We start from the raw sequence: 26,856 nt of genomic DNA, 5'->3' as shown, positions 1-26,856 counted from the left end.
TCCTGACATTCTTTACTCTGACATTAATTTCCACTGCTATTTTCCTAGTTTGCCTGCTTTGAATAAATTGAGCCCTTTGCTCCTTTTTCCTTATTGGCCATGAGTATGCACTTTTGTTTGATTTGAGAATGAGTCTCTGTTGCTCATCCCTCAAACTGCATATGTAGCACATGGTGGCCTTGAAATTGGAAATCGTCCCCCTGCCTCAACATCCTGTGTGTTGGGGTTATAGGTGTGTGCCACCACAACCGCCCACATTGGCACTGGTGAACAGTGGAGATGGGTTGGTGTGGGTGAGGGTTACTAAGATTGGGTGGGTTTGCCTCAAACCAAGCTAACCATCCTGTCTCATAACCTGCTTAGGTGAATCTGTTTCCGTCATCAAGCACACTGACCCTGTCCCTGACCCACGAGCTGTCAATCAAGATAAAAAGAACATGCTCTTTTCTGTAAGTTTTATCAGGTGTTGGGGATGGGATTGCTGGGGGTTGAGCCCAGGGTCTCACACATGCTAGGTTCTAGCTTGTCCAAACTTTTACCAAGCTTTGCCTTTATCTAAGAACGTTTTCTTTGGAGATAGTCCTTGTCTCAGTTAGAGGGTTTCTCTTGCTGTGAAAAGACATGAACAATCTCTTATAGAAGAACATTTAATTGGGGCTGGCTTACAGTTCAGAAGTTTAGTCCATTATCATCATGGAGGGAAGCATGGTGGCATGCAGGCAGACATGGTGCTGGAGAAGGAGCAGACAGAGTTCTACATCTGGATCCACAGGAAGCAGGAAGAGATAGTGGACTACTAGGCCGGGCTTGAGTTTCTAAAACCTCAAAAACCTCAAGGCCACACTTCCAGTAATTGCCACTCCCTGCGTCCATGGGGGCCATTTTCCTTCAGACAACCACAGTCCCAGAGTTGTGAAAATTCAGACTTTTTACTGGTCACCTTCAGTGGTCAGACTTCAGAAAATCGGTTCTTCCAAAAGATAATTATTCTTTACTGTGTGTCTCAGCTGTCAAAAAACTAACACAGCTGGGGGTGAAACAATGGCGGACACTTAGTGTGCTAAAGGCCCTGCCTGCTTCAGTCTTTATTGAGCAATAAAGCAAATAAAACTAGAAACCAGCTGGGTGATGATGGCGCATGCCTTTAACCCCAGCACTCAGGAGGCAAAGCCAGGCGGATCTCTGTGAGTTCAAGGACAGCCTGGGCTATAGAGCAAGATCCAGACAGGCACCAAAACTACATGGAGAAATCCTGTCTCAAAAAACAAAAGAAGAAAAAAAGAAACAGGCAACACACACAGGCAGATCTCATCTAGAGATTAAAAGGAACCACTGTGCATTCTGTAAGGTCCCCCACCCTGACAAATGTCACTGCATAAACAACAACAAAAAACTAGAAACTGTAAAATGGTGGCATGTGTGACTTAGATGGTTTTGTTTTGGTTGCCAGCTAATAAAATGACTAGGGCAGAAATGTTTAACCTCAGTATGTAACAGTTGAGAAATAACCTTTTCAGAAAGTCTTCAATCAAGCCTGTAAGGGTGCTTTCAAATGATGGGGGCATTGCTGCTGTTTGTGGCCTGTAGTAAAAAAAAAAATGTTTGTAAAGAGCAAAGTGGCGCACCATTCGGAGAGCCTAGGGGGAAACACATGGTTGTTTATTTTTCTATTGGTGTGACATTCTTCAAGTAGTGCAGAATGCATGTACTTCTATTATTTAGACTCTAGTACTCAAGGGACAGGCTTTGCTGGTTATTAGGAGAGCGTAACTGACAGTCAATAAAGTGCAGGTGCTGCAGTGTCCAGTGAGAACAGTGCTGCAGTGTCCAGTGAGAGCAGTGCAGCTGTGTCCAGTGAGAACAGTGCAGCTGTGTCCAGTGAGAGCAGTGCAGCTGTGTCCAGTGAGAGCAGTGCTGCAGTGTCCAGTGAGAGCAGTGCAGCTGTGTCGCTCACACTTGATTTCACTGGTCTAAAGTGGTGCCGGAGCAGAAATTCTGAAACAGCCCACAGGGCTGATTGCCCATCTCATGGATGACAAAAAGAGGAGAGGCCGACTTGTGGAGCCAGAAACCAAAGAGTATCTAGTGCTGAGAGCTGCATGGACTTTGAGATTATAGCAGTTGGAGTACTGCTAAGCCCAGAGCAGGTGTGGAGACCAGGCTCCATGTTTGGGAGAGCTGTCCTGTCCCATTGGGTGAACAGGTACTATGTGGACTCCAGTCTGTATTTAAGTTGTGTTGGTCTTCTGACCAGCTGTCCTCTGCTTCTCCCTAGGGTACAAACATTGCTGCTGGGAAAGCTATGGGAGTGGTGGTCGCAACCGGAGTTAATACTGAAATTGGCAAGATCCGGGATGAAATGGTCGCAACAGAACAGGAGAGAACACCCCTGCAGCAGAAGCTCGATGAGTTTGGGGAGCAGCTTTCCAAAGTCATCTCCCTCATTTGCATTGCAGTCTGGATCATCAACATTGGGCATTTCAATGACCCAGTTCATGGGGGCTCCTGGATCAGAGGCGCCATCTACTACTTTAAGATCGCAGTGGCCCTGGCTGTTGCTGCCATCCCTGAGGGTCTGCCTGCTGTCATCACCACCTGCTTGGCTCTTGGAACTCGTCGAATGGCAAAGAAAAATGCTATTGTTCGAAGTCTGCCTTCTGTGGAAACCCTGGGTTGTACTTCTGTTATCTGCTCAGACAAGACAGGCACACTTACCACAAACCAGATGTCGGTCTGCAGGGTGAGTAGGGTGTCCTTTGTGACTCGGGTGTCCAGGGTCCTCGTTAGATGATGCTTTTATGCATGCCATCGAAACCTTTGGTTGATAACTTACTACTGTGATAAAGGTTTTGTGAGGCCTAAGCCAAGTCTGACTGCCTGAGAGAAGTTAATCACTCAGTCACCAAACAAGGACTGGCTAAAAGCACTTGGTGCCAAGCTTGATGGCCTGAGTTCAATCTCTGAGTGATCCCACTTGCTGGATGGAGAGAACTGATTCCTAAAGTTATCTTCTGACCTCTGCATGCACACAAATACATGTTTAAAAAAAATTAATCATTTCTATATTGTCTTGGGAAGTACGGGGTAGCTATAAGTCTTAATAAATTTCTATCAAAGAAATAACTGTAGGCTTGATCCTGTCTCTAGATGTATGTATTCCAGAGGAAGTAACTAGTTAACCTCCTGCTGAATTCCTGATTATTACTTCCCTAGCACACTAAATGAAACATGATTCCTCCCTGAAAAGCAGGGATATAACTTGACATATTCTGTCAGGCTAACCCTGCCTTTCTTACCTATTAGATCATTGGAAGTAAAATAAGAAGCCTTTAAATGTGCTCCTAGAACAGTAAGAACTAAGACTAGACACAGTGACCCCCAGCTTAATCCAGCTCCTGCAGATGGAGGCAGCAAGTCAGGATTATCCTTGGCAACACAGTGAGTCTGAGGCTAGTCTGGGCTAAGTGAGACTCTGTCATATTTAATTAAAGAAGAAAGCAAAGAACGGAGAGGCTAGGTGAGGTGGCACGTGCCTACTTCAGGCTGAAGCAGTAGAGTATTAAGTGATGGGTGAAGGGCACATTTTCAGTAAAAGATGAAGTTAAGATTTTCCTTACAGAAAAGACTGGTTATTAACCCAGGCTTCACTGTTTCACTTCTTGTGTAATCTTGGGCCTGGTTTTCCTATAAAATGAGTCGTCGTGTTCTCCCCCCCCTCCCCCCCCAGTGCACACCTTTAATCCCAACGCTGGAGAGGCAGGCAGCCCATGTACTGAGACCCTGTCACAAAACAGCCAAACCAAACCAGCACGTGCACTGGGAGAGAGCAGCTGGTCTGCCAGTCCCCGGAGAGGGAGGGAGCACCAACTCACTCTGCACACAGCTCGTCTCACTTTACTAAGGAGTGTTTGACTCTGACACGTGAGGCTCTTTTACCTGAGCTTTTCTGCCCGGTTCTAAACTAAGACAATGAAATGAGAAAGTAACTGAACCTCGGTGAGCATCATTCAGACCTCCATCTTAAATGACAAGGTTTTCACTGTACACAAGGAATGATTGTGTGTCTCTCTAAGGACTTGTATTCTGTATTTCCTTATAGATGTTCATTCTGGACAAAGTCGAAGGTGATACCTGTTCCCTTAATGAGTTTACCATAACTGGATCAACATATGCACCCATTGGAGAAGTGTGAGTAACGGTCTTCCTCTGCAGACTGCTGTGTTGTGGTGATTGGTTAGATGATCACAGAGGGTGGATCTAGAAAATCTCAATGTTGGCAGAGCGGTGGTTTGGTGGTGGAGCTAAGGTGTGCCTAGCGCGCCTGAAGCCTTGCTTTGATCCCCAGCACCACAGTGGAGTGTGGCGATGGACACTGGCAGGTCGGGGGGTGACAGCCAGCCTGGGCTACACACACACACACACACACACACACACACAATAGGAACTATAGCTAAGATTGCTGACTATGCCTCAAATTAGTGATTTTTATTAGCAGAGTATCCTTTGAAGCCTAGATTTTCTGTTGAGGGCTCTATTTAGTTCTTCACTTACCCACATGTTGGAGTTTCAGTAACATTTTCAAAGAGCTATCATTCAAATTATTTTGAATCTGTCCCAATCTGTTCTCCCCCAACTTATATTTCCATCACTGGGAGGCTGTGTAAGCAAATGGGAGGCTGAGTATAAAAGCACTTACCTTGTAGGTGTGACAGTGGGGGTTCCATCTCAGGAACCTACATGGTGGAAGGAGATCTCCCACTGTTTGTCCTCTGACCTTGTCTACACACACATGTTCCATCGTGTACACAACCATAGCCCCTCACACTAACAAATGTTTCGGTTTTTGGTTTTTTATCTTCAGTTAAGGCAAGCTGTGACCCGGAAATGTTTTCCTTTTTGATAGGCATAAAGATGAAAAGCCAGTGAAGTGCCATCAGTATGACGGGCTTGTGGAGTTAGCAACTATCTGTGCTCTGTGTAATGACTCTGCTTTGGACTATAATGAGGTAAGACTCGTCATGTGCAAGAGGCCTGTCCCTGCCTCAAGGGTAGGGTAAGTGGAATAAAAAAAAGCCATCCTCCTCCCTTTGAAAAACAAGTTCCTGATTTTATTCCCATTTCTATTCAGTGTGGCCTGGCTGAAGAAAGCCCAGTGCCTTTCATAGATCTGAGGCTGGACACTGTAGTTTTACCAGGATAAGTAGTGTGTTGTGGTGTTTTGACCACTGATGCATCCTGACTTTAAAAACCAGAACTCAGGCTAAGAAGTCTTTCTGACAGTGGGGCAATGATTCTACTTGAACTGTGGATTACCATATATCCTTGAGGGCAGCAGGGAGCTTATGGGGTTGTTTTGGTGGTGGTGAAATGAAGAATTGTAACCAAGAGGAAACTTTTTAAAGTTAAATAACGGGGGTCAATCATTTGCTTTCTTTCTCAGAGGCTAGGCCTTCCCTGTCAGAGGGTGCAAACTCATCCGCATAATAGACAAGGACCTGAAATGAACAAATACTTGAAATGAGAAAGCCCATTAATAAAGTCATGGTAGTGTCTCAGGGTTGTACCTTGAGTGTCTTTTTTCATGTGGGGCAGGCTGCCCTACTGACAGTGACTTCTTTCCACAATGCAGGCGAAGGGTGTGTATGAAAAAGTTGGAGAAGCTACCGAGACTGCCCTCACTTGCCTGGTAGAGAAGATGAATGTATTTGATACCGAACTGAAGGGACTGTCTAAAATAGAACGTGCAAATGCCTGCAACTCGGTCAGTATTTGAGCTTGGTGTGCTGTGTCTCTTAGCCTTACGGTGTACATTCACTCTCTCGGTCAGTATTTGAGCTTGGTGTGCTGTCTCTCTTAGCCTTACGGTATACGTTCACTCTCCTGCCTCCTTGACCTGCACTCCTGAGTACATATTTGCTCTTCCCCATTTTTTCCTGACAGTCACAGTCAGGCAGAGAACTCTCAAGCCTATAATCCTAGCACTCAGGAAGCTAACCAAGTCCAGGAGGGTTGCCACGAGTTGTAGAGTAAGACGCTCATTAGACAAAAGCAATCACACCACAGACAGACAGACAGACAGACAGACAACCTCCAGCAGTCATTAGTAAAGTGTCAGATGCGTCACAAGGGCTGCCTCTTCTAGGGAGCTGTGAGCAAGCGAGCTGTCCTTGGTCCTGCCCGCACTTCAGTGCCAGGCTCTGCAGCAGCAGCAGAGAGGATAGTTGTCTGCTTGTCGGTCTCAGAACTGCCCTTTGCCCTGGTTTTCATTTGACACCCCGTTTGTTGAACTCGGTGAGAAGAACTGTTGTATTATCCCTTTTCACCCCTGTTTTCTCAGATCCATTCCAGTCAAGCTCTTGCCTTTCCCTGTCCATCAGAAACCTTTGGGGTCACTTACAACCTTGGGCTAAATCCAGTTGGGTTTGTTTGTTTGTTTTTGTTTCTTCTTTGGTTTTTTATCAAGACGGTTTCTCTGTGTAGCTTTGGAGCATGTCCCAGCCTGTCTTTGGAGCCTGTCTCACTCTGTAGACCAGGCTGGCCTCGAACTCACAGAGATCCACCTGTCCCTACCTCCTGAGTGCTGGGATTAAAGGTGTGCACCGGCTAAATCCAATGGTTACATTGTTAAATATAAACAAATATAGTTAAATGCAACAAAATATACTAGTCAGCAAATGATGAATAGAGATGAAAAGATAGCTCCTTGGTTAGGAGCACTGGCTGATCTTTTAGAGGGCCTGAATTTGATTCCCAGCACGCACATGGCAGCTGTTTGTACCCCCTATTCCAGAGGATCAGAGGTCCTCTACTGGTCTCTGCACAGGCACATATGTGGTGCAGACATACACACAATTCAATTGGGGTAGAGGGACGGGCGTGCTGGACAGAGGGGTCTGTGGTTAAGAAGGCACTGGCTGCTCTTGTAGTGGGCCTGCGTTCGAGGACTGTGTTCACAACCACAGTAACTCCATAAAGAGAAAAACAACCAGAAATGTATATTTCAACACATCCCAGAAATCAACCCAGTGACTAATTACATGGAAAAAAATCAGTAATGATTATAATGATTCCAAACATTTTGTATTTGTTATTACTTGTTACCATTTTTTTGTTTTGTAGTTTTTTGTTTTTTCAAGACATTGTTAGTCTGTGTAGCCTATTGTCCTAGAAGTTGCTCTGTAGACCAGGCTGGCCCAAACTCAGAGACCTGCCTGATTCTGCCTCTCTGCTAGGATTAAAGGTGCCTGCCACCACACACAGCCTCCCTTTTTCTATCGTTTGGATGGGGGCTTTTTACCATTTTCAAATTCAAACAGATCAAGAATAGAAAATACTACTGGTCCATGAAGCAAGGCTCAATAAGTTAAATACAAAGACTTAAAATAATAAAAACTACAAAAAAGATCTCTCGGCTAACCCTGATGAGATTAAAGTGGGCGTTGGCAACTGTTGAGACCTCCAGGTATTTAGAACATTTAATTCAGGGTGGAAAAAGGAACAGCAGCCTTTTGTGGGCTGGACGTAAGGGGAAGTGGTTGGTGATGAAGAGTTGTCTAGATGGTATTTTGGGGATTCTCTTGAGTTAATTGAAGTGGGAACACCATTCCCTAGGAAATAATTCTGAACTGTCCTCGTGGAAGGGAACTAAGGGACTAGTCTGTATGGGTGCATTAGTCCTCTGCTCTTGACTGGATGTAATAATGGGTCTAGTTCTCTTGGGCTCCTGCCACAGTGATTTTCCTGCCAGGCTGTGACTTGCAACAGATAAACCTCCTCCTTTAAGTTGCCATTCTAAGGATATTTCCTCTGACCAGGAAACCCTGAGACACCTGTACCCACTGTTTGGGAGGCTCTTGAGTTCAAGGCCAATCTAACCTAGGCTACTTAGTTAGCAAGACCCCATCTCAGGAGGGTAATATAAAGCTAGAAATTTTTTTTTTTTTTTTTTTTTTTAAAGATTTATTTATTATGTATACAGCATGTATGACTACAGACCAGAAGAGGGCACCAGATCTCATTACAGATGGTTGTGACCCACCATGTGGTTGCTGGGAATTGAACTCAGGACCTCTGGAAGAACAGTCAGTGCTCTTAACCTCTGAGCCATCTCTCCAGCCCCTAAAAGATCTTTTTTTTTTTTTTTTTTTTGGTTTTTCGAGACAGGGTTTCTCTGTGTAGCTTTGCGCCTTTCCTGGAACTCACTTGGTAGCCCAGGCTGGCCTCGAACTCACAAAGATCCGCCTGCCTCTGCCTCCCGAGTGCTGGGATTAAAGGCGTGCGCCACCAACGCCCGGCTAAAGCTAGAAATTAATGCTACAAGTTTCTATCTGAAGAAAGAATTTTAAAAATTGAAAACTTTTTCTTTTATTTGAGACAGTGTTTCTCTGTGTAGCCCTGGCTGTCCTGTAACTCACTCTATAGACCAGGCTGAGATCCACCTTCCTCTTCCTCCCTAGTGCTAGGATTAAAGGTGTGCCACCAACACTACCTGGCTCTGTAAAGTATTTCTTTAAAAAACAAAAAACCCACTCACTACAGCCACAGAAGACATTCAGTGAATTTCACTGGCACAACAATGGGACTACAGAGTTTTGGAACAACAACTCTGGACTCACACCAGTGCCATCGGCCTGGTCAGCTAACCAACACTGTGCTCTGGCTTTCCCTTAGGAAGTGACCCCTTTTCAAAGGGGTATCACTGTAGCTGAGGCTGCCCTTGAACTGACGGCCTCCTGCCGTGGCTTCCCAGGTGCTAGGATTATGGGCATGAAGTCCCACACCAGCCCTTCGGATAGCTCTTAATAGCCAGTGTTTGAAGCCTTCCAGGGTCTTCCTGTGCGGTTTTTCCTCTGTGTATTCACTATATCTTAGTTTCATAGTCTGGTCTGTTCCCAGACTAGAGGGCTCCAGACTTGCTATCTTGTTGGCTGCTCTCTGTGCCGCCTGCCATCCTCCTAAAGACCCACACGCTGAAGGTACCTGACCAGGGCGAGGGTCTGTCATGATGGGTGCTCATGAGTATCTGAACGGGTGTAAGATGTCTAGAAGTAGTAATCCAGCAGTTTCCATCTCTGATCTCCCACAGGTCATAAAACAGCTGATGAAGAAGGAATTCACTCTGGAGTTTTCACGTGACAGAAAATCAATGTCTGTCTATTGTACACCAAACAAACCAAGCCGGACATCCATGAGCAAAATGTTTGTGAAGGCAAGTACTACAGAGACCGAGGCTTTCCTGCCGCCGGGTAAACAGGCAGAGACAGCCACTTACCTGAATCTCACATCCTCAGGGTGCTCCCGAAGGGGTCATCGACAGGTGTACCCATGTCCGAGTGGGAAGTGCCAAGGTCCCCCTGAGTCCTGGTGTCAAGCAGAAGATCATGTCTGTCATCCGGGAGTGGGGCAGTGGGAGTGACACCCTGCGGTGCCTGGCACTGGCCACCCATGACAGCCCGCCCAGGAGAGAGGAGATGCACCTGGAGGACTCGGCCAACTTCATCAAGTATGAGGTACCGCACCTGCGCAACCACGGCCCAGCCGGGGCTGCCCTGGGACAGGCGGATGTCCTGGGCAGGCCGTCTTTAGTGTTGCTTCAGACAGAAATAGGACTTCACAAGTCTGCTTTCAAACTAGAATAATCCAGACAAGTTCAGACCAGCCTGTGAAACTTAACATGCATTCAAAACTCAGTTTCCTTTTAAAATAATAAATTTATTAGGTGTTGGAGAAATATACCAGTTGAGAGATTCATTTCCACTTCCTCCATAGACGATCGTTTTTACGTCAGGGTTTGTAACGTCCTAAACAGAAAGCTTCGCTGTAGCGCTGACTCCACAGTGTGAGGTCACTCTTACTCTTCTTTCTCTCCCCGGATGCATTGCTCACAGAATGTGAGAACTTAGACTAGAATCAATTGGTGTCTTAAAAATAATGGAGGGGTGTGATTGGTGGACGCTGCTGAGCATGAGGGAAACCCTGCTGCAGTCCCCGGCTCCATCACGGAGAGACGTGCAGTCAGCAGCTGAGGCAGGACGGGAGCGACGACGACAAGTGTCTGTGGGACCCGTGTGTAGTGAGACCTTGTTTCAGTCGAGGGCCAGCACCAAGTGTCAGGTCACGACTCTAATGGTGGGGACAAGCTGTAGGAACTCACGGTGACTCTCTCTCCATGTAGACCAATCTGACTTTCGTGGGCTGTGTGGGCATGCTGGACCCTCCCAGGATTGAAGTGGCCTCTTCTGTGAAGCTGTGCCGCCAAGCGGGCATCCGAGTCATCATGATCACTGGGGACAACAAGGGAACTGCTGTGGCCATCTGTCGCCGCATCGGCATCTTTGGGCAGGATGAGGATGTGACGTCAAAGGCTTTTACAGGGCGGGAGTTCGATGAGCTCAGCCCCTCGGCCCAGAGAGATGCCTGCTTGAATGCCCGCTGTTTTGCTCGAGTTGAACCTTCCCACAAGTCTAAGATCGTTGAGTTCCTCCAGTCCTTTGATGAGATCACAGCTATGGTAGGTTCTAGACGTGAGCAGTGGTTCACCTGGCACAGACAGCAGATCATCCAGTCGTGGTGTGTGTGCCTCTAATCCTGGCCCTTCAGAGGATGAGGCAACCCTGGCTACCTAGTGAGACCTTGTCTCTAAAACAAAACAATGGGATGGTTTTAGGGTTTTTAATCTATAAACAATAGTTAGTATTCGCATATGTGTCTGAAGTGTGTAAATGACTTTAAATTACGTGCCCGGCCACACCACAACTGGCTCTTGGGTTTGGAATGTTGGTGTAAGACAATCCAAGCAGACGGGCAGGACCTTGGTTCTGCGTCTCTGCGTCTCTGGTTAGCTTCCTGGGTAGAGTGCTTGGACAGCAGCTACTGCTCGGCCTCCTTTCCTTGTGCTGCTGTCAAGGAATCAGCTGTGGCTTCCCTTTCAGACTGGTGATGGTGTGAATGACGCCCCTGCTCTGAAGAAATCTGAGATTGGCATCGCCATGGGTTCAGGTACTGCAGTGGCCAAGACTGCCTCAGAGATGGTCCTGGCCGATGACAACTTCTCCACCATCGTGGCTGCTGTGGAGGAGGGTCGAGCCATCTACAACAACATGAAGCAGTTCATCCGATACCTCATCTCGTCCAATGTGGGGGAAGTGGTCTGGTGGGTGCCTGACGGGGCCTGGGCAGGCTTTCGGGGCTGGGGTGTGGGCTGTCTCAGTTTGCGGCTTCCGTTGTGGCGACTTTGTTGTTGGCCTGTGTGGAGAAAAAGGTCTCATGGGGCTTGTCTGCAGCTGCCTGGTGTGCAGAGAATATTCCTTAACACGGGAATTAAGCTGGGCATGGTGGCACACGCCTTAATCCCAGCACTCCGGAGGCAGAGACAGAATCAGAGTTCGAGGCCAGCCTGGTCTACACAGAGAAACCTTATCTCAAAAGACCAAAAAGGAAAAACACAGGAATTAGTTTATCTCAATAGTTTAAAGCCACAGAAGGCGAAGACCTCTTTAGTTTCCTATGAACGTTGATGGAATGTCTGTGTTATTTGATGCTTGTGGCTTGGAGAGGGCGAGGCTTCTGTGGTCCCCAAGTCCCTGAGTCCCTTCTCTTCTTCCCTCGGATGGAAACAGTATTTTCCTGACGGCGGCCCTTGGGTTTCCTGAGGCTTTGATTCCTGTCCAGCTCCTCTGGGTCAATCTGGTGACAGATGGTCTGCCTGCCACTGCGCTGGGCTTCAACCCTCCAGACCTGGACATCATGAACAAACCGCCCCGGAACCCAAAAGAACCCTTGATCAGCGGGTGGCTCTTCTTCCGTTACCTGGCTATTGGCTGTGAGTACCCTTGGTTGCTGTTGATCCCTCAGCCTCCTCCAAGGCCGTGTTGAGCATCCAGACAGGCCAGGGCCCTTCCCTGCTCAGAGCTCCAGGCTGAGATGAGTGGGGACTCACGACCGAGGGAACAAGTGGAGTCCTTCTGTGTACCCTGTCACATCTAGGGAAGTGATGCCCAGAGAGGCGAACCGATTGTCCTGGGACCCGCAGTGCGGCATTTGGTTCAAAGAGCACACAGTGGTCCAGAGCTGCCTGGCGCTCAGGCAGGCCAGCCCTCTGGCTTGGCCTCCTGAACCAGGTGCCCTTTGGAGAGGAAAGAGACTTTGGCCTTTGCAGAGACCTCCCCCGTCCCTCTCTGTCGTCTTTAACCAGTGCCCTGAGCCCCGTGGTAATTTCCAGGGTAGCCAGTGTGTGCTCTGCAGTGGGTGACTGACCACGGGGGGGTGGGGGGGGTGGGGGGTTGGGGGGGGTGGGGGGGTGGATGCACACCTTTGTAGTAGATGTGCTGAACTCCAGTTGATGAGGAAGGGTCTCTGCCTTAGACCCAGCAGTCCCTTGAAGGGTTCTGCTAGGCCATGAGTGAAACATGGCAGCCACATCCTCACCTACAACTGTGTGTCCTGCCTGGTGGGCAGGGCCTGTACACCTGTGCTCGCAAGCAGGCCTGGCTTGCTCTTCAGCTCTGGCACATTGTGCGGAGTCTGGGTTGGATTCAGCAGGATCTTTTCCTCACTAGCTCCAGAGAACCATCCTGTCTGGTCAGCTGCTCTGGCCTGTGGTGTGCGCCGCCGTCCACAGCCCCAAGTGTATCAACAACATCGTGTTTGTTTCCAGGTTACGTTGGCGCCGCCACCGTGGGTGCTGCTGCGTGGTGGTTCATCGCTGCTGATGGGGGTCCGCGAGTGTCCTTCTACCAGCTGGTACTTAGCCGCTTTCTTCTTTTCTCTCCCTGTGGAGTGGAGCGCACTCCTGTGAGCCCTTGGTCTTGCTGTAGTGTGGGTCGTCTTAGGACTCAGACCCAGGTTAGCTGAGCTGAGCTGTATGCATGTGGGTGCGGGTTAGGGAAGTAGCCTGCCTGATGGAATGTGTTTGGATTTTGTTACAGAGTCATTTCCTACAGTGTAAAGAGGACAACCCAGACTTCGATGGAGTGGATTGTGCAATCTTTGAGTCCCCATACCCAATGACAATGGCACTTTCTGTTCTAGTGACCATAGAGATGTGCAATGCCCTCAACAGGTTAGTGAGTCTTGTGTGTAGGCTGGGGGTTTATGGGAGTCCTGGCTCTGCTCTCCCAGAAAGGACAGTTGGAAGCAGTAGAGGCTCTCACCACCATGAGCTCCTGCTACTTAAGGCCGAAGTCCCAGCGGTGCCAGCACCCCTGGGAGCACCAGAGATTCCAGCCCCCTGAGCCACTGACAGAAGGTTCCGGATGGCTAGCTTTGGCCATGCCAGCAGCTTTGAGCCTGCTGAACTGAAGCCTCCAGGTCACCCCACTGTGGGAAATCCAGACCTTAGAGTTAGGTCAGCCCGAGTTGCCAAGCTACCTTCTAACTAGCGTGTAACACACCCCACACCCCACCCCTCCCCCACCCCCCGTGTACTGACATGAGCCTTTGCACCCGTGAACTCACCTCTCTCTCACCTGTAGTTTGTCTGAGAACCAGTCCTTGCTGAGGATGCCCCCGTGGGAGAACATCTGGCTCGTGGGCTCCATCTGCCTGTCCATGTCACTTCACTTCCTGATCCTCTACGTGGAACCTTTGCCAGTGAGTCACTGTGGACCCCAGGCTGGGGCTGGGGTGCTCCCTCTCTGCCATGTCCAGAAGGTTGACGAGGCCTTCTTTGTCTCAGCTCATCTTCCAGATCACACCCTTGAATCTGACCCAGTGGCTGATGGTGCTGAAAATCTCCTTGCCTGTGATCCTCATGGATGAGACGCTCAAGTTTGTGGCCCGAAACTACCTGGAACCCGGTAAAGAGTGTGTGCAGCCCACCACCAAATCCTCCTGCTCGCTGTCGGCATGCACCGATGGCATTTCCTGGCCGTTCGTGCTGCTCATTGTGCCCCTGGTGGTCTGGGTCTACAGCACAGACACTAACTTTAGCGATATGTTCTGGTCTTGACTGACAGACAGCGCCACATACAGAAGATGTTTAACTTAATCAATTAATTTTTTATTGTTTAAAGCAACTGTCTATTTCTGCTGAATTTTCACATGAACATATTGGCTGGTGAAGGAGGTTTCATATTCTAGATTTCGTTTTGCTTTTTCTGACTCCAGTGGGACAAGATTTTCCTTTTTTTTTATACACATAATTAAAGTGTCCATTGACATGTACAGAGAACTAACACTATTTTATGCAGATATTTTTTTGTAGATGAAAAAGCATGTACAGTGTTCTGTTTAATACTCATACTTGTACAAAGATAGTTGAGCCAGCAGACATTGTCAGCAAAGTAATTGGCAGCAGACTGTAGGAAATGAATGTGTGTGGTTTTTAAAAGGAAAAAAAACAAAACTAAACTAAATAGCATGTATTGTGTCTTTTGCATGATTCTCTGGATTTAATTTGATATCACAGTCTAATTTTTATTCATAAGCCAATTTTTCTGCACTGAGCAGAGTCCTGCTACCTCAGTCAGTATTTTTGGTTTGCCACTTGCACCCTCAGCCTCTGTCACCCCCAGCCCACCCCAGCCCGCTCGGCTTCTTCTGTAGGTCTGATGGTTCTGTTTACATCCGTCTTCACGAGAGGTTTGCCTGTTCTCGCTTGTGCAGAAAACATTGCTCCCGATTCAATTGACTGGGTTTCTGTCCCTTTGCCTAGTTTTTAAGGTTATTTATTTAAATGTCTAATGTATTTTATTGTAACAGACATTGTTTTGCCAACATTGCCTATTCAATGGCACTTCACAATCTAGTTTAAAAGAAAAATAAAACATTTTAAATGGACAGAGAAAAATAACTGTCTTGTTCTTAATGGCCTACCTTGAACTATCTATAATCAGTTCAAATTTCTCTGAGGTTCTGAGCTTAGAACCTTAGTTTTCTGTTCCTGAGGGAAGGATCCTGTTCTGCTGCACAGTAGGAATTTATTTATAATGTATAGGCACGATCTGTCATGTGACATACATTTATGCAAGTTTCTGCTGGCCTGTTGTGTGTAGCCTGGTGTAAGGGCAAGTGTGTGTGTATATGTGTGTATGTTTTGTAAAAATCTGTAAATAGCACATGACCAAATGAACATATTGTATAGAACTATTTTTATTTGAATGTGGCACTAACCACCACCATGACTGATGAACGTTTGCGCATGTTCAAGGTCAGTCTTAACGGCAGTGTGAGTCATTAACAGTCCTAACTGTGGTGTTTTCCTCCAATGCCTTCCAACATCCATCCACTAACGTGAGTATCTTCCCTGTGGGGTTGGGGGCTGAGGCTGTGGACAGGTGATGCCACCGAACAGGATGGCCCCTGTTGCTAGTGGGCTGCATGGTTCCTGTGCCCACCAGGCAGCCACTTCCTGAGGAAACAGGAATGTCAGCTGCTCACTACACGGACTCGGGTGTAGACACTGCCCAGGGCAGTGATTTTGTCAGTCGTGGGGAAGAGGTTCTCGTGACCAGGCTGACCTTGGCTGACGAAGCTGTGTCGCCTCTGGTGCCAAACGGACCTTAGGTAAAAATGTCCCAAGGTTTGGATTGTCACTGGCTGCAGGAAGCTAGTAAAGCTGGATACTGACCCTGTATAGGAAATTTTTGTCACCTTTCTAGGACATGTCTTAGTGTGGGTGCCTAGGCCATGGCCATCAAAACAGCCCCCTGGTTGTATAAGGTTAGAGAAAGGCCTTGGGGCTGCTGATCCCTTAGGTGCTGGTGGCAGACCGGCAGGCCGGAGGAAGTGCCAGGTTCTAAGGGAAAACAGCAACCGAGTTTGAGGTCACTGGGTGCTGCAGGGAGCAATGATTCTCAGAAGCAGGCAGGTTGTGCCGTGTTTGGATGCCCTAAGTGTTAAAGTGATCGAGTAGGTCAGACAGATGCGGCTGAGCCCCAAAGCAGAACACAGTGGTAGACCATGCCCCAGGACCAGTCAGCGGGTCCTCATTTCAGTGACCTCTACAAGTAAGTGGGCCACAGGAGGAGATCTTCTCACCCTTTGTGCTGTGAGGCCTTAACGTCCACAGAGACTGTCTGGGCACTAGTTCAGCACCGACCGATGAACAGTCTAGATCACTGCTGCCTTGAGCCGGGAATACTTGGTCCCTTAGCCCACATAGACCAAGGCCAACAGCATAGTCCCAGCCACAGGCCTCCTTCTGCAGGTACTCAGCCTTACCCTCACCCAGCACCCCCAAGAAGGTACATGGATGGGCAGGGTTGTCTTCAACCCACTAGGGTAGTCTAGCCTGGAACTGAGCTCTGAGATTTTCCTGAGTGGCCTCTGGTACAGCTGTATCAAAGGTTCAGCCTTGAGCCCACCCAGCAAAATGCAGGTGACGCATTCCCCAGCAGCTGGGGTGACTGCCAGAGCTGGGGGGGCCTGTCACATCGCGGCAGCTGCTAACCGTAGCACCCTCAAACCAGGGTCTCAGCTCCACAGTGTCACAGGCCTCAGCCACATCCGAGGTGCAGTGCCCGTAAGCCACGACCAGCCCTGCAGTTGAAAACCCTTGCAAGCAGAGCTGAGCCTGCAGCCCAGGACTGCTGTCATGGCGAAGAGGGAGGGAGCAGGAAGGCCTTCCCTCCCCTGGTGCCCTGCCACCTCACTCTGCTCCACCTGCCTCACCTCTGCATGGCTCCCGAGATCTCCCGCTCTCACTGCCCTTGTCCCCGCCATGCCTTTAGTTTCTGCCTCGTGGGCCTTTGTTAGGAGCTGGCGGGAGTCGGTCACCATGCCACTGCTTCTAGATGGGCCGGGGCAGCACTTCAGGACACTCAGTCAGAAATGCTGGTCCTGCATCTAGACCGAACGGCAGTGTTCTTTCCGTCTGTCCCTGTCAGTGTGTCTCGGGAAGTTGTTCTAACATGGCTCTTCTGTTTCAAGAAGCTGATTTCCTCTCTCTTTCCTTTTCAGCAATACTGGAGTAACCGCTTCCTAAAGCATTTGCAGAAATGTAAGGGTGTTCGGGTGCGTGCATGTGCGTTGTTAGCAACACATCTACCAGCCCTCTGCATGACTGATGTGGGGAAAAGAAATAGAATCAGTTCCCAACTCTCTGTGTGATGTGGAGGAAATGTGTATTGCCAGTGGGCTTTTAGTTGTCCAATCAAAATAATAACAAATGTACAACTTAGCATAAAGAATCAGAGAGCCTCTCCAGAGAAGTCTGGTTTCTTTGCTGCAAGAATGAGTGAGGTTCTGAAACCTCATCCAAGAACAGAAGCCATCAGCCAAGTCTCCACATTTCTCTCCAGAATGTCATAGTCTCTCTAGCTGTATGATATTGTACTGCATGCCTTCAGTTGTAAGCAGCCAGACTGCTCTACAGTGACATTGAAACATGCTTTCTAATTGGCCCTGTACAGTTTGCTTATTTATAAATTCATTTAAAACACTGCAGCTGTTGAATGGTTACAACCTAGGCCTCTGGTCCTAACTTGAGTTGTTTTTGGGTGTGCAGCTAGCTGTTTTGACACTGTGTTAATGTAATTTATTTAATGAAGTCAGAAGCAGTAGACCTGTGGGTGCAATACAAGTATTGTGTGCATTTATTGTAATAAAGTGCTCAGCGTCAGCTCCTCACAGCTTCTCACAGCGCATGTTTGACTGTAGACTGGAAATAGAGGTCAGTTTCTCTCTGTGCTGGTAACGGGTATTGCACAGACATGGTTTCGGGTAAATAAATCTATTCTACGATAAACCCTCAGCGTAGCAGTGGCTGTTTTATAGGAGGGTGGGGGTGGGCACCGAGGTCCCTCCCGGGAGACTAGTTTTGTACTCAGCTTAGAGGGAAGCCGAGTGTGTCACCAGTAGGCCCCAGCAGAAACAGGCCTTGTCGTTACTGAGAAGGAGGAAGAGGAGATTCCACACGTGACCAGAGTTGCTTGGCTGCTCAGATGCAGGGCAACCATGCTGTCACCTTCTGAGACAGCAGACAGGTGGACCTGATGGAACCACAATGCATCCCTTATTTGCCAGAGATGGGCTTGGAGTGAGCCCATGCCCTCCAATGGTCTTTACTCACCCAGCTAACGGAAACCTTAAGTCCTGGCAGCTCCTGAAATGCAGGAGAGAACCCCTTGATGACACCCAGCAAGATGGCTCAGCAGGGGAAGGCCTCTGCCATAGAAGCCTGGAGTCCGATTCCTGGGACCCATGGTAGAACTGGGTTCACAAAATTGTCCTCTGACCTCCACACATGCCCACATTGACACTGGAAGTATTCATGATTAACACTTCAGAATAACAAGATCACTGTCACCACCAGTTCAAACGAGACTCAAGGCAAATTTCTCAGAATGAGGGAAGACCGCAGGGTCTAACAGACCAAGCTGGCCTGGGGCTCCATCTGCCTCTGCCTCTGGAGTGCATCATGGCTGCCCAGCACAAAGAACAGATGTTGAAGATAATGATGGTCTTCATCTAATAGATTCATTTTAACATGGCGGGAAGCATGCCAAGCCGCTAGTGCCCTGTCTGAGGAGGCACCTGAGCCCAGTGGGGTTGGCAGGAAGAAACACTCCAGTATCCCTAGTCCCTATGTTGTGCAAATGGGTAAAAAGCTTTCCAAGCCCAAACTGCACACTGGGAGAAAGATGCCTTACAAAGGATGCTGGGATACGGTGCCCTGTGTCAGCCCTGCTTTGGTGGCCCGTGGCAAAGCAGGGCCCCTGGAGTACCACTGGGTGTCACCTTTCAGGACCCAGCAGGTCCGCTCTGAACCCCCAGAAAGGCTCAGAACTACAGCACCACTTGCAGGAGAGAAATAAAACTGCCAAGTGCAGAGCGGCAGGAAGCCTGGAGCAGGTGAGTCAGACTGAGTCAGAACTCGGGGTCAACCCGGACGCACACAGTGCCCAAAGCGCTAGGACCTCAGCCACGTGCACGTTAGGCAAGCTAACCACAAAGCCTCTCACCAGATGCAAGGAAACTTGGCCTTTCCTGGAATGACCTAGAACCCTCGGGGGAGACAAAATCTGTACACTTCATCCTAGCTAGCCTAAAAGCAGGGGGATTAGAATCTACACTCCAGAGTCGAAAAACCAGGTTCCTCATACACGAACAGAGAACCAGTCTCTACTGGGACAACAGGTGTGTGCCGCATCTTAGCTCCACACCCCACTGTTACTTTGGTTTTTGTTTTTCAGTCTCCTACTGTGGCTCAGGTTGGCTACAGTATGAACTACGTTATAGAGTCCAGGCTGGCCTCAAACTCAGGCTGCCCTCCCACCAAGTGCCAGCACCACCATGCCCAGCCTCTGATCTATTCTGAAATGCCTATACCCTTTTGACCAGCAGTTCCCAAATACGTTCAGACAAGAGCGATCCGTTACAGTTTCTTAGGTAGAGTCCCATAGCCCAGGCTGGCCCTGGCTCAAACGCAGTATAAATAGCTGAACCTGCCCTTGAATTGTTGCTTCTGCCTCTGCCTCCCAAGCCTATTGGCTTGCAAAAACTGGAACAATTGACTGCCACCAATAAACAATGTCTAAACAGTGGTTCTCAACCCTTGAACACAGCTCCTCGGGTTGTGGTGACCCCAGCCATAAAATTACTTCCGTTGCTACTTCACACCTATAAAGGTCAATGAATTGTAATGCAGGATGGTTTAGGTGACCCCCCTGAAAGGGTCATTTGACACCCCTCACAGGGGTTGCAACTCAAAGGTAGAGAATTGCTTGTTTGGACCGTGGAGAAAGACAAGACCTGAGGAAGTCATCAAGGAGCGGTGGATGATGCACGTTCTGCCTAACAGGGCTCAGGGCAAAGCTGACTGTGCATCCACGGGTGCTGCACAAGTTCCAGGCCAGCTTGCAGTACAAAGGGAAAAGAAAAAAGGGGGGGGGGGCTGGCAAAGGGGCTCAGCTGGCGAAGGTGACTTCATCCAGCTTGCCCACCAGATCCCTCATTGTAGGAGAGAGCGGACTTTCACACACGCCATGCTTGTGTGCATACAACCACACACAGTAAAAAAAAAATTAAAGAAGGGTGGTGGGATGGCTCAGCAGTCCAGAGCACCTACTGCTCTTGCAGAGAATGTGGGTTGGATTCCCAGCACCCACAACAGTAACTCGCCAGTTCCAGGTGGTCCAGTGCCCTCGTCTGGCCTCTGTGGGCACTGCATGCATATGGAGCACAGTCATACATGAAGGCAAAACACATAAATCTCTTGTGGTTTTGAGATAGCGTTTCTCTGTGTAGCCATGGTTGTCCTGGAACTCGCTCTATAGACCAGGCTGGCCTCAAACTCAGATCCGCCTGCCCTTGCCTCCTAGGTGGGACCCACCACCTGGCCCCAATTTTTTCTTTAAAAAAAAATTTTTTTTAAAGATGTATTAATTATGTGTACAGTGTTCTGTCTGCATGTATACCTGCAGGCCAGAAGAGGGCGTCAGATCTCATTACAGATGGTTGTGAGCCACCATGTGGTTGCTGGGAATTGAACTCAGGACCTCTGGAAGAACAGTCAGTGCTCTTAACCACTGAGCCATCTCTCCAGCCATAATTTTTTTTTTTAAAGGAGACAAAACTGACTCACTTCCTTGCCTTGGTGGTTGTAAGCAGCGGCCTGCAGGATGTAGATGGTTACAGAGGCAGCAGGGGAACTGGACAGGCCTGGATGAATTCTGGCTCAGCTCTACCCATGGCTGGAACAGGGGGCGCATGTGCGGGTTACTGACGAAGGGAATGCCCACCCAGAAGCGGGGAGCATGCGCACTCCCACCCAGTCTTCCTCAGACCACTCCCCATGGCAGGTTCCAAACAGGACGTGGCGTACGCCTCAAGTACGGCCGCGCTAACCACAGCCCAGATGGGGCTTATCCAAGGACTCAGGACCAACCTCACTGTAGAGCGCTGAAGCCTGGAGCTCACTAAGTGTGAAGTAATCACAGGTCGGCACTGGGGTGAACAGGGCAAGAGCTGCAGAACTCGGGTGTGTCGTCGTCCCCCCCCCCCCCCCCCCCCCCGGCTCAGCAGCGGTGAAGCCAGTGTCCCTCCAGGGGAGGCTGGACAGTGTGGACAGGGAAGGCCTTTCAGGAGGCAGTGTCTGGGGTCTCCACATAGAAACAGCAGAGTGACATGTTGGTAGGTCTTCGAGTGACACCTGGCTTGCGGACATTTAACATGGAGTTCAGTCAGAGGCAAACTGCCACCCCCAGGTCTTCTAGATCTTTCCCACCGCTGCATCCATGGCTTCAACTGCTGCTGGTCTCAGCAGCTCCCTGGGCCAGCAACCCACTCGATGTCCAGGATACCTCCTCCGTGCTGGTGACATCCTGAGGCAGGCACCTTTGGTTCCCTAGAATGCTTCACACCTCAGGCCAGTCACCAGGAGCACATCTGACAAGACTCCGGAGAGGAACCCCCAACGAGCACCCTAAACCTCAAGATGGTCCAAAATTCAAAGAGTGTGTGATAAAAAGGTGGTCACCCAAACCACAGACTTGACGACGGGGGTGGGTGGGTGGCATCAGAGGCAGACAAGTGACAAATCACTGAGCAGAATGCAGCGGGGACAGGAGGAGAGCTGGGTGCCCGTGACAGCATCAGACACTTGTCACGTCAGAACTGGTGAGACCATGATCCATGGCGGGAAGAATTTTAACTTCCAACCAGGACTGAAAGAAACTCAGCGACACAGTGAACTGCGGAACACAGGACATCTTACACAGCTGTGTGGGGAGACGTGTCCTTTGCAGGAATGACTGAAGCCAACCTGGAGAGACTGCACAGAATTTAAAGAATGGAGGTGACGAGCCATTTCACACGCCCGAAACGGGTAATTCCACTTGGGACAGGAGCAGACGGACTTGAGGCGGACCCGAGACCCCTGTCATCCAGGACAAGGAGACGACAGTTCATTTCAGTCCTGGACATCGAGTGGGTTGCTGGCCCAGGGAGCTGCTGAGACCAGCAGCAGTTGAAGCCATGGATGCAGCGGTGGGAAAAATCTAGAAGACCTGGGGGTGGCAGTTTGCCTCTGACTGAACTCCAGGTTAAATGTCCGCAAGCCAGGTGTCACTCGAAGACCTACCAACATGTCACTCTGCTGTTTCTACGTGGAGACCCCAGCACTGCCTCCCGAAAGGCCAGCTGTGCTCCAGAAGGGGAGGAGGAGGAGGAGTCACGGCGAGTGCAGCCCCCACCCGTGACAATGATTGTTTCTCCATGAAAATGGGCACCAGTTATAAAATGTATATAAGTGAGACTGTGCACAAGGTGTTTGCTGGGGGATGGTCTGTATATCAGATCTGTTGCTCTGATTGGTCAATAAATAAAACACTGATTGGCCAGTGGCTAGGCAGGAAATATAGGTGGGACTAACAGAGAGGAGAAAAGAAAGAACAGGAAGGCGGAAGGAGTCACTGCCAGCCGCCGCCATGACAAGCCGCATGTGAAGATGCCGGTAAGCCACGAGCCACGTGGCAAGGTATAGATTTATAGAAATGGGTTAATTTAAGCTATAAGAACAGTTAGCAAGAAGCCTGCCACAGCCATACAGTTTGTAAGCAATAGAAGTCTCGGTGTTTGCTTGGTTGGGTCTGAGCGGCTGTGGGACTGGTGGGTGACAAAGATTTGTCCTAACTGTGGGCAAGGCAGGAATACTCAAGTTACAGGTGTTGATCTGTAACCACTGTACAGCTTGACCTTTAGACTTCTTTTCTGTGTACACAATAGTTAGGAATCAGTGTGGGTGGCCGGGTGGTGGTGCCACACACCTTTAATCCCAGCACTCAGGAGCCAGAGGCAGGAAGATCTTGCTGCAAGCCACAGGAAAACTTAATGGAATTCAGCTACTATCATAAAAGCTACTACTTGGAAAAGTCAAGGACTTCTCCAAAGGTCAAGCCATGGCTGAAGAAGTCTTGGTGATCTTTTAGCTTTTGTAAGTATATTAGCTGGTTCCTACAGTGATGTTCTTGGAATGCTGTGCATGCTTCCAAGAACTCCTAACAGTGTATCTATCTAAAATACCTACTCCTTCCTTTCTTCTCTCTCTCTCTCTCTCTCTCTCTCTCTCTCTCTCTCTCTCTCTCTCTCTCTCTCTCTGTCTCTCTCTCTTTCTTTCTTTTTTTTTCTCCGAGACAGGGTTTCTCTGTGTAGCTTTGCACCTTTCCTGGGACTCACTTGGTAGCCCAGGCTGGCCTCGAACTCACAGAGATCCGCCTGCCTCTGCCTCCTGAGTGCTGGGATTAAAGGCGTGTGCCACCACTGCCCGGCCTACTCCTTTCTTATACAGCCTTACTAACATTTCAGACTCCTAATTTCTTACCTAACCACTTCTAGGAATATAGTTTGAGCACACAAATCCCCCTTTTCTGATATACTAATGGATCATTAGCTCTCAGTAGACCTCCTCCTTTACCACTCCCCTTTTGGGTTGTAAAAGAAAGCCTGACTGATGGTCACTGCCTGAGGGAAACTCTTGTCTGCCTTTATGACCCTGAAGGAATTCAAGCCTGGTGACCTGGCTGGAGGGGAGGATTGCTATTGCTTGGGTTTATAACTGAATACCCTAGAGAACTTGAGAAGGAAGAACTGAGGGGTATAGGAGATTCAGAGGAGGAACTGGAGAGAGGACTTGAGGATGAGATGAAAAAGAGAAAAGAGAACGGAAGAACTAGATGAGTAAGAACTGGAGAGGAACGGACTAGATGGGAAGAAGTAGATTGAAGGGCTAGAAGAGAGGACTAGAGGAATGAGATGGAGGATGAGGAAGAGCCAGATGGGGAAGAACAAGATGAGAAAGAAGGAGATGGGAGAGGAGCTAAGATGGATGGATGAGAACCTAGATGGGGCAGAACTAAGATGAGAGAATTAAGATAGAACTTAGAGGGGACAGCAGAGAAATGTAGAGAGAAATCAGGGAAGACAGGAGCTAGGCACGAGAGCAGAACTGAAGCTGTATAAAGAGAACTGACTCAGAAGAATAAGGTGTATGGACGAAGGAGTTTGGTGTACATAGGTCCATTTCCTATCTTCAAAGATTAAGTTATCAGCTGGCTGTAGATTCTTCCTGGACCCTGGGAGGGGACTATCGAGGGGCTGAACCCCCACAGTCCCCAATAAGATCTTAGTGAGTTTGAGACCAGCCTGATCTACATGATGAGTTCCAGGACGGCCAGGGCTATGTAGAAAGACCCCCACGAACATGAGTGTGGCTGCTTCCCGAGTCACAGAAGATACCCAGTGTGGGTAGGGGTTCATGTATCCCAAGTTGCCCTCAAATTTGCTATAGAGCTGAGGATGACCTCAAACTTCTGATCCCTCTTTCCACTTCCCAAATGCTGAGATTACAGTCACCTCACCTGACTACATTTTCATTTTATTACATGTCTGGACAAGGTGGGGCACGCCTTTACTCCCAGCTCTTGGGAGGCAGAGGCAGGTAGATCTCTGTGAGTTAGAGGCCAGCCTGGTCTACATAGTAAGATTCTGTATCTAAAAATAAACTGAGCCAGGCGGTGGTGGCGCACGCCTTTAATCCCAGCACTCGGGAGGCAGAGGCAGGCAGATCTCTGTGAGTTCGAGGCCAGCCTGGGCTACCAAGTGAGAGCACAGACCCTGAGCACAACAATTAATAAATGGGACCTCTCGAAACTGAGAAGCTTTTGCAGGGCAAAAGACACAGTCAATAAGACAAAAAGACAGCCAACAGATTGGGAAAAGATCTTCACCAACCCCACATCTGACAGAGGATTGATCTCCACAATATATAAAGAACTCAAGAAACTAGACATCAAAGTACTGAACAGTCCAATTAAAAAATGGGCTAAAGAGCTAAACAGAGAATTCACAAAACAAGAACTACAAATGGCTAAAAGACATTTAAAGAAATGCTCAACATCCTTAATCATCAGAGAAATGCAAACCAAAACGACTCTGAGATACCACCTTACACCTGTTAGAATGGCTACGATCAAAAACACCAATGACAGTCAATGTTGGAGAGGATGTGGAGCAAAGGGAACACTCCTCCACTGTTGGTGGGAATGTAAGCTTGTACAACCACTATGGAAATCAGTATGGCGTTTTCTCAGAAAATTAGGAATCGAACTACCTCAAGACCCAGCCATCCCACTCTTGGGCATATACCCAAGGAATGCTGATTCATACCATAAAGATACATGCTCAGCTATGTTCATAGCAGCACTGTTTGTAATAGCCAGAACCTGGAAACAACCTAGATGCCCATCAACGGAAGAATGGATGAAAAAAAATGTGGTACATATACACAATGGAGTACTACTCAGCAGAGAAAAACAATGAAAGCATGAAATTTGCAGGCAAATGGATGGAACTAGAAAAAGTCATCCTGAGTGAGGTAACCCAGACTCAGAAAGACAGTTATGGTATGTACTCACTCATTGGTGGATTCTAGATATAAAATAAAGAACAATCAGACCACAACCCATAGAACCATAGAGGCTATATATATAGCATGGAGGTCCCTAGGACGACTGTGGCATATAATAAATTTCAGTTTTACTCAATTATTAAAAAAAATAGCCAAATTAGCCGGGCGGTGGTGGCGCACGCCTTTAATCCCAGCACTCGGGAGGCAGAGGCAGGAGGATCTCTGTGAGTTCGAGGCCAGCCTGGGCTACCAAGTGAGCTCCAGGAAAGGCGCAAAGCTACACAGAGAAACCCTGTCTCGAAAAACCAAAAAAAAAAAAATAGCCAAATGAATGGAAACACATGAACTATGAACCAAAGGCTGAGGGGCTCCCAGCTGGATCAGGCCCTCTGAACAGGTGAGACAGTTGATTGGCTTGATCAGTTTGGGAGGCAACTAGGCAGTGGGACCAAGTCCTGTGCTTATTGCATGAGTTGGCTGTTTGAAACCTGGAGCTTATGCAGGGACACTTGGCTTAGTCTGGGAGGAAGGGACTGGACCTCCCTGGACTGAGTCTACCAAGTTGATCACAGTCCTCGGGGGAGGACTTGTCCTGGAGGAGGTGGGAATGGAGGGTGGGCTGGGGGTAAGGGGAGGGGGTGGGAGTGGGGGGAGAATAGGGGAACCCATGGCTGATATGTAGAACCGAATGGTATTGTAAAATAAAAAATATATATAACAAAAAAAAAGGCGCAAAGCTACACAGAGAAACCCTGTCTCGAAAAACCAAATAAATAAATATATAAATAAAATAAAATAAAAAATAAAAATAAGCTGAGAGAGAAAGAAAACACTGTGCACCCCCCGCAGGAAATGCTAGGCCTAGACTCACTGGCAGGCCAATCCACAGCCTCGGGCTTGGAGGCAGCACACCCACTGTGCCCTCTGATAGCGAAGCCCGCTGCTCGGGGCACCATCCTCTTGACTCTACCAGGGCGGATTCCTGCTCTCTCTGGTTCCCAGTCAGCTCCTGAGGGAATCTCAGCAGCTGTCAGCGGGCTGAGAGGGCAGCATTTGTGCTGAGGGTTGAAAGCTGATGGAAAACTCAGGTCCTGCAGGCCCTGGGTCTGGCTAAAACAAGCAGCACCAATCGTGAGGTACAAGGGACATCAGCCAGTCTGAGAGCAGGCCTGGCCTGCAGAGGGAGGGCAATCATGTCCAGGGGAGGCTGAGCCTCCAAAGGACCAGCCTCATGCTCCAGCCTGGGGCTCCAGGGATGTACGGACACACTTGGGACAGGCAGAGAAGACAGACACCTAGAAGAGGCTAAGGCCCTGGCTGGGACACCAAGGGAACCTCATCCCACATGCAGAGCCAGAGCCAGAGGAGAGGCACCCCCTCAACCCTCAGACCAAGGGGTCTGACTTTAGCAAAGGGAATGAGTTCCCCCAAGACAGAGCTGGGCACAAGGGATTATCCTGAGCCCCCAGGCCTGAGAAAAGAGTCACCACCCCCTCCCAGCTCCAGTGAGG

At 48.9% G+C, this 26,856-nt stretch overlaps 1 protein-coding gene across 2 annotated transcripts in view; it reads left to right on the top strand.

Annotated features, from left to right (window-relative positions):
• The window catches only part of Atp2a2 (ATPase sarcoplasmic/endoplasmic reticulum Ca2+ transporting 2), a 51,172-nt gene extending 33,486 nt beyond the window's left edge, over positions 1–17,686 (top strand). Inside the window, exons 7-21 of one of the 2 annotated variants that reach the window (XM_076559992.1) lie at positions 364–449; positions 2,276–2,740; positions 4,100–4,188; positions 4,904–5,006; positions 5,630–5,761; positions 9,086–9,208; positions 9,291–9,509; positions 10,175–10,510; positions 10,932–11,152; positions 11,619–11,821; positions 12,656–12,741; positions 12,927–13,060; positions 13,473–13,590; positions 13,676–15,231; positions 16,900–17,686. In XM_076559992.1, coding sequence (XP_076416107.1) covers positions 364–449; positions 2,276–2,740; positions 4,100–4,188; positions 4,904–5,006; positions 5,630–5,761; positions 9,086–9,208; positions 9,291–9,509; positions 10,175–10,510; positions 10,932–11,152; positions 11,619–11,821; positions 12,656–12,741; positions 12,927–13,060; positions 13,473–13,590; positions 13,676–13,948 — 2,588 coding nt within the window. In that variant the 3' untranslated portion in view covers positions 13,949–15,231; positions 16,900–17,686. The remainder of the gene's footprint in view (positions 1–363; positions 450–2,275; positions 2,741–4,099; positions 4,189–4,903; positions 5,007–5,629; positions 5,762–9,085; positions 9,209–9,290; positions 9,510–10,174; positions 10,511–10,931; positions 11,153–11,618; positions 11,822–12,655; positions 12,742–12,926; positions 13,061–13,472; positions 13,591–13,675; positions 15,232–16,899) is intronic. The other variant, XM_076559991.1, reaches the window with a different exon arrangement.
• The last annotated feature ends 9,170 nt before the right edge of the window (positions 17,687–26,856 follow it).

Source organism: Peromyscus maniculatus, chromosome 23 (assembly GCF_049852395.1).
Source record: "Peromyscus maniculatus bairdii isolate BWxNUB_F1_BW_parent chromosome 23, HU_Pman_BW_mat_3.1, whole genome shotgun sequence".
Taxonomy (NCBI): domain Eukaryota; kingdom Metazoa; phylum Chordata; class Mammalia; order Rodentia; family Cricetidae; genus Peromyscus; species Peromyscus maniculatus.
Note: the sequence above shows the minus strand (reverse complement) of the source record. Positions and strands in the feature narration are given on the sequence as shown.